This window comes from Choloepus didactylus, chromosome 2 (genome assembly GCF_015220235.1).
Source record: "Choloepus didactylus isolate mChoDid1 chromosome 2, mChoDid1.pri, whole genome shotgun sequence".
In the NCBI taxonomy this organism is placed as follows: Eukaryota; Metazoa; Chordata; class Mammalia; order Pilosa; family Megalonychidae; genus Choloepus; species Choloepus didactylus.
In genome coordinates this window covers 81,349,955-81,362,391 of record NC_051308.1, presented here as the reverse complement: position 1 = coordinate 81,362,391, position 12,437 = coordinate 81,349,955, and the positions used below count along the sequence as shown (strand labels likewise).

The 12,437-nt window shown below is 47.4% G+C and overlaps 1 protein-coding gene across 2 annotated transcripts in view; it reads left to right on the top strand.

Annotated features, from left to right (window-relative positions):
• Nucleotides 1-12,437, top strand: part of CACNA1E (calcium voltage-gated channel subunit alpha1 E) — a 335,694-nt gene that overhangs the window by 307,348 nt on the left and 15,909 nt on the right. For both annotated transcript variants that reach the window (XM_037825226.1, XM_037825225.1), the window contains exons 38-41: nucleotides 3,351-3,478; nucleotides 8,682-8,778; nucleotides 10,854-10,959; nucleotides 11,875-11,982. In XM_037825226.1, coding sequence (XP_037681154.1) covers nucleotides 3,351-3,478; nucleotides 8,682-8,778; nucleotides 10,854-10,959; nucleotides 11,875-11,982 — 439 coding nt within the window. The remainder of the gene's footprint in view (nucleotides 1-3,350; nucleotides 3,479-8,681; nucleotides 8,779-10,853; nucleotides 10,960-11,874; nucleotides 11,983-12,437) is intronic.

Below are 12,437 nucleotides of genomic sequence, written 5' to 3'. Positions count from 1 at the left end.
TGGCTATTATAAGCCTTGCACTGAGCTAGGCACTGCATGTAGGACTGTCAGCATGACAGGGAGCCTCCTTCGCCTTCTACTGAAGGGTGAAACATGCAAATGGAGGTATCAGCACTTGATGATGGGGTGAAATGTAGCATATAGAATGGCATGTGGATGACTCGATTTTACCCTACGTGGTTTAAGTGCTTAATAATAAATATTTAAAAGAAACCAGATATAACTTCAAAATTAGAGACTCTAAAGGTAGTTTAAGAATTTGGAGATGGAGATGTGCTGCATAATTCACATTACCATTCTTTTTGAAGAGACTTCATTCAGTGTTAGGTGAGCTGCTTTCAAATCTTGGCCCCACATGAGAATGACTTTGTGACTTTGGGAAGGTCACATAGCTTATCAGTTCAAATCAACCACTCTACAAAGATTTGCTGATGCCCTTTGAGGTGCCAAGTTGTATGCTTGGAGGTGAGAATACAAATGTGAACAAGAAGCAGTTCTGTCCTCCAAGGGCCGATGGTAATTAACCCTACCCCACAAAGTGTTAAAGCGAGCATTTTAAATAACTAATGGGTATGGATGTCATAACGTAGTATTAAAGACTAGACAAATGTAAAGCAATAATGATTGTTTTTGCTTACATTAATATGTAGGTACTGTGAATGAGGTATAAAAGAAATGTGCAGGGACATAGGAAACCCTTTATGACCCCAGGCAGTGGTTAAATTAATTCCCTGCAGCTCCAATCTCAATGACAGAAAGGCCCATGTTAAGATTAAATTCAGCTGCATGAGACAGAAACCCCCAAATAACAGAGGCTTGACCAAGATGAATGTTGATTTCCCTGCCACATCAGTAAAGTCTGGAGGAAGGCAGCACATGCCTCCACTGGTGGCTCTACAGAGCTGTTAGGGCCCAAGACTCCTTCCTGTTTTCTGCTCCATCACCCCCAGGGAGTGGCCCTCATCTTCATGTTAGGAATTGATGGCTAGATCTCCAGCCATTCACTTATATTCCAGGCAGCAGGATGGAGGAAGGAAGGAAGAAAGGAAGGAAGGAAGGAAGAGAGGAAACTGGCTATTAGGATGCAGTCAGCATTCTCTTTGCACTACAGAGCAGATTTAAACCATTTCCTTCTTCTAGACTTTCTCCTTATCCTGTGTACCCTGTCTGCCTATCTGGGTCCTCCAGCCAGCCAGCCACCTAATCTGGGATTGGCAAACAGACTCCTATTCTCTCACCCCAACAGCCAATTTGTTGTTATAAGGCAGGAGTCTTTCACGTGCAAGTGACAGAAAGCCCGGCTAAATCTGACCTAAGCAAAAGGGGTTCTACAGGCTCATGTAAATGAGGAGTCCTGGGGCAGGACTGGCTTTGGCAAGGCTTGATCTCATGACATCACCAGGACCAGGTTTCTCTCTCTATTAATAGATCTCTTGGCGCTACTCTCTTCCATGTTAGCTCTTTCCTCAAATATCCCCACTCCATGGCTCCAAGTTGGCTGCAGCGGCAGCTGTAGACTGCACATCCTCATACATTTAAGACAAACAGGGAAGAATGAGTCTTTTGCCCAGGAGGTTCAATACCATTTCAGTGGCTTTCACTGGATCACCAGTGGCCCAGGGGAATGGGATTCAATGACTGGTGGAGGCCAAGGTCACAAGTGGTTAATGAACCATATTAACTGGGAGTAGGCAAGGGGTGGATCCCCAAGAAACTAAGAGTATAGGAAATGGGTGGCCCAAACCCGGTAAAACAGTGCTGTTCACAGTGGTCATCAGCCTTTTGGATTTGACCAGCTCTAACTCTACTCCTGTCTGTCTATGACCCTGCCACTGGCTTGTTTGGGGAGCACTGCAGCACCCCTGCCCAACTACTCTCCAGTCCCCTGTGCATGTCCCCCTTCTGCCTTCCCTCCACACTGCTACCCAGGGTTCTTTCTGAATACAAATATCCTTTGTTCTCTCCTAGTTTAAACCCCTTCCGTGGTTTCTATTGCCTACCGAATAGTCTAGACCAGGGTTTGGCAAACTACCACTCACAGGCCAAATCCGTTGTCGTATGGATGCCCCAAGAGCTAAGAATGGCTTCTACACTTTTTAATGGTTGGGAAGAAATTCAAAGATGAATTTTTCCATAACATGAAAATTATATGAAATTCAAATTTCAGTGTCCACAAGTAAAGCTTTATTGGAATATAGCCATGCTCATTCGTGTATGTGTTGCCGATGGCTGCTTTTGTGCGACAGCAGCAGAACTGAATAGCTGCAGTAGAGACCATATGGCCTACAAAGCCTAAAATAGTTGCTATCTGACCAGTTTGCCAACCCTTGGTCCAGTCTCTTCAGCCTGATTTATAAGGTGCTTCTGCGCTTGGGCACATGGAGCCATCTGCACTGCCTTCCCTGCAGCTCCCTGGATGTCCTGCCCCTGCCCCTCTGTGTTCTTGCTCTTTCATGCTGCTCCTCTGCCTAAAATACCCTCCTCTTATGTCTGTGTCTACTTGGCAAACAGTTCTTGGTCTTTCAGCACCCACCTCAAGCATCAACCCTGTTACAATTATTTTTTTTTTTTTTTGGCCAGGAGGAATTGCCTTCACACTCCTTTCTGCTGCCACCGTAGCCTGTATATACTTCTTTCTTGGCTTTTAAAATTTTTGTGGCATTCCTGTGTTTCCTTATATGCCATGCTCTCTACTAAATAAGGCTTTGAGAGTATTCAAATACCAACACTTGCAGAAGGCCTGTGATGCTTTAAGCACTGTGCCAGGCATGAGAATGTATCTCTGGACAAGAATTTCCTTCTCTCTCACCCTGAGCCCCTGGAGCTCTGTTTAGAACATCCTGGGAGGACAATAAAGGTTTGTTGAAGAAATAAGTGAATAAACAGGCTCCTGGAAGCCATGTAAGAGTGATAAACAGCTTCTAGTCATCACCTAGTGAGCCAGGCATTCAGCTCTGAGATTTCTCACCAGTTCTCCTTTTTGCTTCCTTAGTAGAGCAATGATGGGGAAGGAGGCTGAATCCAGCCTTGAATTCCTCCAGCCTCTGAGAATGCCATGGCTGCTGGTGCTCCCCCTGCTGCTGCAATAGTTATTAAATAAGTTGAACAAATAATAAAAATGACCAGAGTACTTTGCAAATGTGACGTGGCATGGAAAAGTGAACAGCAGTGTTTGCACGGTGAAACGTGTGGTTCAGATAATCAAAACGTGTTGCATTCAGTAAGATGAGCAGTGCTTTAGTTAAGAACTTCAGCCTTGCAATCTCTTGAATACTTTCTTTGCCTCGAAGCCTTTTGTCCTGCTTCCTTTGCTCGTTCCCATGACTCCTCTTCTCTTCCTTGTCCTTCAGATGCTTAACCTGTTCGTGGCCGTCATCATGGACAACTTTGAGTACTTGACTCGGGACTCTTCTATCCTGGGGCCTCACCACCTGGACGAGTTTGTCCGTGTCTGGGCAGAATATGACCGAGCTGCATGGTGCGTAGGCCTCTTGGCCACCCTGGCAGGGCCCATGGCAGGGGCCTCAGTTGTTCTCAAGGAAGAGGTTGGAATCGGAGCCACCCAGGTGCTTGTCTGTTACAGAAGGAGAAGAGGTTTCTCTTAGCTGTGGCCTGAGGAAGAGGCCTAGTCCTCAGCTTGACTCTGGTATCAAGTCAGTTCTCAAAGACTAGTCTGTTTTTATCTCCCTTGACCTTCTCTTCTCTTTCCTTCTGTGACAGGAACTTCCCTTTCTTTGCCAATCCCACCCCACAGACCTCACCCCAGAGGGTTTGGGTGAACACACAGAGGACCTCTAATGATCTCTCTCTCCTCCCCTCCTCCTGCCGATGGTCGCTGGACTCCTCTGCGTCACCAGGGGTGGGGGGGGTTGACGAAGGTTGGGTGGCCGGACATCTGGTCACCTGGCTGGCGACATCAATGTCGTTTAGCTCATATCTCTGAATATACATTTAAAGAACCTGGCAAGTTGTTCTTCAACACTTGTTGATTTTTATTGCATGGAACTGAATTAAATGGCAGGAGCTTGCAGGGATAACCTTCCTGGGGTCTCTTCCACTACTCTCATTCTGAAGCGATGTCGCGGTTTTTCAGGCTTCAGAGCAGGGACTGGCAAACTACTATCTGTGAGCTAGATTCGGCCCACTGCCTGTTTTTGTAAATAAGGTTTTATTAGGACACAGCTACACCCCATCATTTATATTTTGTCTATGGCTGCATTTGCCCTACAAGGTCAGACTTGAGTAGCCTTGATAGAGATGGTAGCCACAAATCCTAAAATATTTACTATATCTGCCCCTTGACAGAAAATATCTGCTCGCCCATGCTTTAGAGTACCACAGGGCAGCCTGTCAGCTCTCACAGTTGAGGACAGGGTGAGAGCTCTTATGAATGCTCACTCTACCTGGGCTTTTCTGACCCTGGTCATCTTAGCTTTAGGATCTCAACTCACCAGTCAATCCATTCTGGTCCCCCTCTGAAAATAATTCAAGAAATATCATCCTCCTTTATGGGAGTGGGCCACGTTGCTTCCACCTGGAACCCCCTTCATAATCTGAAGCTCTCCCCAAAATCTGTCCTCTCGTTTGGCTGTTGAACTTGGGTCAGTGCTCTTGGCTGAAAAGTTGAATTATAATTCCTCCATAATCATTAATGACTTAAGACACAGAGTCCTTCTCTAAAGTCATGCCTGTTATAATGGCTGAGAAACAGCTTTTACTTGCTGGGCTTACTTTATAGTAGCTAGCCTCCTTAAAAAGGAAAAGGCAGTGTGTTAGTGGGGAATACAGCCAGGCCTGCATCTTACCAGCTCTGCGGCCTTGGATGAGTCATTTAACCACTTTAAGCTTCCTCAACTGTAAAATGGTGATAATGATATCTACCTTGAAGGGGTGGGAGTGAGAATTACATTAACTCACGTATGGAACTGTTGTTGTCATGGTCAGTGACCTTGTGGGAATACAGCTGGAATGCAGGGAACACTGAGGAGAGGCATGAATGGCTGGCCATGGAGCTAAAGACTGAGAAGGGACCTCTTCACTCCCCTGAGAGAGGGGAAACCAACTGCTAGCAAAGGAGTAGCTCATCTGCTTCACTTAAGTAACGTTGGCACTTAGAAGACCCAGCTTCCTGTGCTTTCACATTGTCTTTGGATCCAAGTGTCATGTGCCCTAAAAACTTGCTCCTCCCCACTCGTTCCTACGTCTGGGAAGAACTAATTCCGTGAGGACTGATAGGAGACTGAGACACATGAACTAGCAAAGAGGTAAAGGAAAACCTCTTCATGTCTGCTTTGAAATTCACAGTGTAACTCATTCTGATTAGACTCATTGGTCTTATCTATGAGATGATGGGGGCAGGACGGGTAGACTCTAACAGAACCCGAATGAGCCAGTGTCTTCAGAAGGAAGACTGAATACAAGTTGTAGTCTACAGCCACTGCCAGCTGATCCATTTCCAATTTCACTAAGAAACAAAATAAAAGAATAAATGGTTAAAGTACCTCTCAAGGGTTCAGAGACTTGGAAGTACTGATGAGCTGCTGTTTGGAAGAACTGGAGGCATCAACACCAAAATCAAGAAAAGTCTATAAATTAGAGTGAATCTGGGGCAAAGCTCTAGTCTAGCCATGGCTGCCGAGAGGTGAAGGCTTAGAGGTGGGGACATCGTGTGTATAATTTCCAGTGGAAACCCTGCTGTGTACCGGGGTTCGTCTAGACCTGGAGATTCCTGACCTGTTGCTGCCTTGTTCTGGCCCCTGACGGGGCAGATGTTTGAAGCTCCTGAAAATAAATCCCTTGTTAATTCTAACCCTTCCACAGGGAGCCAGAACTTTCTAGCAGGCTCCTGGAATTCTGACCAGATGCAGCCAAGCTGCCTGTGAGCTGGCGGCAGGAGCGGGACTGGGGGAGACTTCACACAACCCTTCCCAGGGCACTCTCTGAACACAGATCCCAGCAGGCTCCCACCGAGTAGACACAAGCTTGTCCAAGCTGGACTAGGGAAAAATCCACCACAAAGAGAAGCAAAGCCCTTTACAAATTCCCTCCTGCCAACGGGGCTCCTGGTTAATTAGTCTAATGGGAGATTTGTCTCCTGCAGTCTGCAGAAAGATGCTGACTTCCCACTGCCCCTGACAAGCGAGTCTGAGTAACTGAATGTGATCAGTGTCTGTGAAAAGCAAACAGTCCTGCAGTCCACTTCGTGGCAACCTGACATCTGCTCTTGACAGCTGCCAGAAGCATTTGCAAATTGGCGTGCTTTGCTTCTGAAAGGCCCCTCTCCAGCCAGAGTCCAGCTTCTGCATCTGGCCAGGGATGGACAGATATGTATCTAGGGGTGCTCTCGGTCATTAAAGCCGTACCTTTTGGCACTGAATAGGTTCTGATTTCCTATAAAAATTGTGTGTGTGGGGGGGGTGAGTTGCAGTGCAGTTCAGCAAGGTGTTGGTTCTCTGGCACTTACTGTTCTCAGGCTCTCCTGGTCTGGCTTTGCTGGACCCAAGGAAAGAAGCTGTTCTTACCTCCCCCAGCCGTCTCCTTCATGGCTCAGCTGCCATTTCTTTCCCACCCTTCTCTGCGTGTCCTTATTAATCCACCTGTGCTTCCTTTACAGCGGCAGGATCCCGTATAAGGATATGTACAAATTAGTGCGGGTGATCTCGCCTCCTCTGGGCCTGGGAGAGAACTGCCCCTACAGGGTGGCTTGCAAGGTTTGCCTCCCAGTCCCCAGCCATGACCCAGCGGTGGGATGCAACGTCTAACCTTCCTCTCCCTCCTCTGCTCCACCACCACTGCTCCACACAAGGGAACCTTCATGTTGCTTTCCTTTGAGTTTAAAGAGGTCCAAACCCTCCCAGAACCAGCAGCTGTTTATAAGGAGGAGGGGTACAACTTGGGGGGGAGTCAGAAGAGAGTTCAGGACTTAATAATGAAGGCCAATTCGACTTCTCTCACTTTTTCTTACATAGTTGCATGCACAGGCACGTGCACACACACATACACACATGCACGCACAACCCATTCTTCTTTAATCTGTGGATTAAACCAGAGGGACCTTTCCTTCTTCCAGAGAATGCAGATGTCTTTGTAATCCAGCAAAGAGTGCTGGTTTCCCTTCGCTGGAGACAGAGAAGTCTCACGTTAGCAAAATGACATCATCATCATCCATATACACTGTATCAAGGCATAATTCTAGCCATCCCTACCTCTGCCCACCCTCACGTCTCCTGGATAGATTAGCCTGGAGTGATTACAAAAGGATATAGTACAGAAAGGAGGTGAGAAACAATAAAGAATCAGAGCAAGAGGCGAGAGTAGGTAAAAGAGGCATAGATTTGGTGGTGTGTGGAAGAATGAATTTAATAGCTCTGAGAGCCTGGGAAGGTCTCAGTAGAAGGTGAAGGGCTACTGAGAAGATTCCTTGCCTTAGGGTCCTGCCTTTTATTGTTGTGATGGGGCTGTGGGGTCTGTCATAGTTGCCAGATCACTGCTTGTGTGTGGAACCAAAGACATTGTTCAGGGACACACAGGACTTCCCTCTCCAACCCTGCCTTACCCATGGGACTTCCTACTATCCCACCAGCTCTGCCGAGCCCCATGCAAGGCCAAGCCTGCTAGGTAAACTCTCCAGGTGCCACAGAAGGGAAGCGTGGGCTCCCTGGAGCACAGCACAGCCCAGGCCAGCTGGAAGAAGACATAGGCCCAGGAAGGATGGCAGCCTGGGCGGTGGGAAGGAGATGGCTTGGGATGGGGACAGTGATTCCCATACTCGGGAGGCTCAACAGCTGCCTCTGCTGAGACTCTTTAAACTCCACCCTGGTGAAACCTGCAGCCGCATGTGGGGAGAGCCTGGGAGGGCAGCATGGCATGCAAGATTCTCTTCCTCCTCCTGGTTTTGTTTCTTCTGTCCCCAGCATGCCGTTGGCCTGGTGCATGCTGGGGAATAAAGAGCTCTTTGCCCCACAGAGCCAGGTGGAAGCAACTCAGCCACCCCTTTGACAAGCAGTCACAGCCCATCACATTTCTGTGCAAGACGCTGCCTCCTGCTGCAAACACACCAGAGAGAAGGGGATACACGACGTTCCGCCTGTGGGTTCAGGGGAAGAGAAGGGCCTGACTTCCAGGCCAGCACCCCAGTCCCCACTGGGGCCAGCAACTCCAAAGGCCTGACTTCCGGGCCAGCACCCCAGTCCCATGGCTGGAGCACCGTCTATCTGGTTTATACCGCTCGCGCACAGCCCTGGGAATTGAAAACAACCCTGTGTCATGTTGGGGATGGATGACGCGAACCAGGAAGCCAGGGTCCTGCCAACCCAAGAAGAGACAATGAGTCCTGGTGACGGTGCACAAGGAGAGTCAGAAGGACCAAAGGTTCCCACTGGTGTTCCCGGGTCTGTGTGGGGCGAGATATAAATCCGCACCAGGATGGAGTCACATGTATGATTTGCCTTGATTAACAGGTTTCCTATTCTTTTCCTGTTTGTCCCTTTTGGTTTTTTTGTTTGTTTGTTTTTCTTCTGTTTTCCGTATTACTTTGTTTGTTTGTTTATTTGCTCTCTGGGAATGCCTGTTCTCCTCTCCTACCTGTTTGCATCCTTCTCCCCGCCACCTTTCCCTTTCCCTGCCACCCTTCCTGCCCTGCCACCCTACCCCATTCCGACTTACCACCCCTCCATGAGCAGTGGCCGCATCCATTACACTGAGATGTATGAAATGCTGACTCTCATGTCACCACCGCTAGGCCTCGGCAAGAGATGTCCCTCCAAAGTGGCATATAAGGTAGACCACCCCTTCCTTTGTTCTGGGATAGCAACCAACAGGAAATGGGGTCCAGCTGTGGGGAGGCCAGATCACGGGGAGGAACCTGGGCTGGGGAGGTGGAGAGGGGACGAGGAAGGAAAGGAACGACGAGCCCGAGGAGTCAGGAAGGTTCTCAGAAGGATGAAGTCATCAAACAATGCAAGGGATGGTTTGCAAAACTATCCAAAATTTGGGTTTTTTTTTTTTAATGTGTTATTCTGTGTTTCTTCAAGTGCGTTGTTTCTTGTGGTGGATTACTAGAAAGCAAGTGTTAAACAGAGTGTTCCACTCCAAGGAAGCAGAGTGTTGGCCTGCAGGATAGCATATATGGGCAAGAAGGAAGCCTACAGCAAAATAGCTATAAGAACTGATAAAAAGAGAAACATGTTCAAACAGATTAGCCAAGGAAATAATGCAGAAATGTCTCTAACATGCTTCAAGGAGGAATTTTTAGGAGAGAGAAACTCATAACAAATTTCTTCCTCCAAGAATAGGAAGATACCCTGACATAGGTTCCTTCTAGGTATAAGATAAAATGGAGCATGTCTTCTATCCCATGATGTACTCAGGAATGCAGCTCTCTTCCCCCATTAGCCCAGCTACCCAGTTCTCTTAGAAATACTCAAGAGAAAAGGTGACGATGGGCACAAGTTGCATTCAGTACTGGATTCACCTTGTTAGCACAGCTGAGTCTTGGGGACTGGCATTGCAGTGCTGGGTGGATCCCCATGGCTTGCCTAGAGCAGCGGTGTACTTTGAGAGTCACCTGCCATTGGGGTGCTCATAGCTTTGGGGCATAAAATTTTTCCTTCACACATTAGTAACAGAGTCTGTTCATTCTCCTTTGGTTTTCAAACTGACCCCAAACTCTGGATCCCACCTCAGAATGCACCATAGTAATGTTTCCACTTCTTAAGAAGTTTAAAGAAGTGGGAGAGAGGTGGAACTCGGATCCAAACAAGAAACTGACTTTAAACTTTAAAGCACCATGTCTGTGGAATCACTTTAAGCAAGATGCCCAAATGAAGTATTAGAGACCCTCCCTTGGCCAAGCTGGTGGTTCTGCCAGAGGACCTTCTGCTGCTACTTCCAAGTTGTGTCGCTCCAGAAAATGTCTCATTGGAACATGGGCCATTGCATTCCACCCTGGGACATGGCTATTCATGCACAACTTAGAGGCTGGTGTCCTTTTGGCTCATGATGGCCACATCCAAAAGTACTAGGCAGTGGAATGTGGCCTTGAGTTCTTTGGATTTCTGGGGCGAAGCTTGGTGGGTGAAGGGGTATGGGGCTAGGAGGAAAAGTCACAAGAATTCCAAATGCAAGATACTCTCTGGAAAGTGGATTTGGCCATTTCAGTTTGATCCCTTACTCTGGGGGAAGGGAGCAAGGCCTGTCCATTCTGCTCCTGCCTTGGACACCCTTCTCTCATTTTCTTTTCTCTGCTCTCCCCATCCTTCTTCCCCTAGACCCTGTTTGCACTCTCCTCCTTTTCCATCCTGCTCCACCTCACCCTTGGATAAGTTGGACTTATGCATGTTTGGTCATGTGCTGGCAAATTCCATCTCTTAAAGACTCAAAAAGGGGGCACCAGGATGCATCTTTCAAGTCAGATGAACAAATCAAAATCTCCCCCCTCAATATCTTTCCTTCAGAGTTTTGGGGGTATTTAGGAGACAAGTGGAAATACGGGGCTGCTTTGAAATAGAGAATGGAGCCACCTCCCTGAGCTGACTCCTTTCCCTGAGCCACTTCTCTTAGAAATCACTTCCATTCCCTAATAAAGACATTCTTAGGACTATGGGGGAGTCCTACAGAATAATTAGGGAAACACTTTCCCCTGGCATTTGGCATCATTCCCTAGGGAAAAAAAAAAAAAAAAAACAGCAGCAAATGATACTTAAGTGAGAGGTAGAGAGAGTAGGACTGGGAAAGGGGCGGGAATCCTTGCCCTTCTTTTTTGTCTGTGCATTTGACCTCTGCAGTTCCCGTCCTTCTCACCAAGGTGTCTTTCGATATCTGCTTTGCCTGCTGTTTTTCTGTCTTTCACACAGAGACTGGTGCTGATGAATATGCCAGTAGCTGAGGACATGACAGTCCACTTCACCTCCACGCTTATGGCTCTGATCCGCACTGCTCTGGACATTAAAATTGCAAAAGGTAAGCTTAAGAAGAGGGGTGGGGGTGGGGGAGAAAGAGCTTCTGGAACAATTCACACAAGGTGATGAAGAATGGAAATGCTTGAACTTTTATCCACCTGGCTGGTAACACACCAGTACAGTACAGTGACCTGGAAATCAAATGACAAGGGTCCTAGTTTCACCTCTGACCATCAGTAACTGCGATATTTGTCATTTCCTCCTGGTAAAGCAGATGGCTTGATCATCGCTAAAGCTCCTTTCATCCTGAACAGTACATGATCTTCAGTGTGTGGCACATAACAGGCATTCTAGAAATATTTGTTGATGGAACAAGTGAATTTTAATTATGTTCTTTTTTATATGGTGTCTTCTCTCTAAAGTCTCAGAAGGCTTCTTTGGCAGGTGCAATCATAGAGCCAAGGTGATCCTTTGCTCGTCTTGATTTCTAATTCAGTGATTTGGGAGAGAAAAGACTTAACCACTTCCAGATGAACTGTCAGCACTCTGCTCTTGCTAGATCCAAATCCTTTTTTAAAATTAGGCTACTCAGACTGTGGAGTTAGAGTCGCTGGAAGAATATATGTCCATAGAATGAAGCAGGGAGGCTTGCTCGTGGCTAATTCCAGTTTCCCTTCTGACATATTGAGCACCTGGGAAGCTTTTAGATCAATGAGGAAGTTGATCTTGGTCTTGGGCCTCAGATCTCTGTGACAGGATATCCCTGAGTCACTGGAAATGAGAGCCAGCATGAGTTCTGCTTCTTCAACAGGGAGACCCAGTATCGCAAGATCCATTGTAACTAGGTGCCAAGAATTCCTCTCAGAACATGAGCTGCCTGCTGATTCAGATCCCACCCCACCCCCACCTATTCCCTCAGTCCCTGTTATTTCTGTGCCTGATCCGTTTTATTTATTCGTAGTCTATCTGATTCTAGGTGGTGCAGACAGGCAGCAGCTAGACTCGGAGCTACAAAAGGAGACCCTGGCCATCTGGCCTCACCTGTCCCAGAAGATGCTGGATCTGCTTGTACCCATGCCCAAAGGTGCGGGGGCTCCTCCCATGTATCCTGGTTACTGTGGGTTCGGCATGCCAGGGCCAGCTATTTTGGGGGAACACAGAATGGTCAAGGAGATAAGAAAGGTTGCTCTTTTATCCTTAGGAAAACTAAAACCCCCTGCTTCATAAGCCCCTTTTGTTTTTATTAATTGAAATTTATTTTCATAAGAAAGGGCACTGTAGTTGTGGGTGAAACCTCTTGGGTGCATAGCTGTCTCCCTACACATGATGCTGTTCAGCAATCCCTCATGCAGTTGGGGGTTGCTCCTTAGATATGGAAATCTAAAAGCATGTGGTGATGCTTTATCATCAGTGTCATCACCATCAGTGGGTATCTATATCAACCCCCAAGGACAGAGATGGGAACCTTTTCACTTTGCCTCTCTGGTGCCTAGCACAGTGCCTGGCACGTAAGGAGCCCTCCATAAATGTCAGATAAAT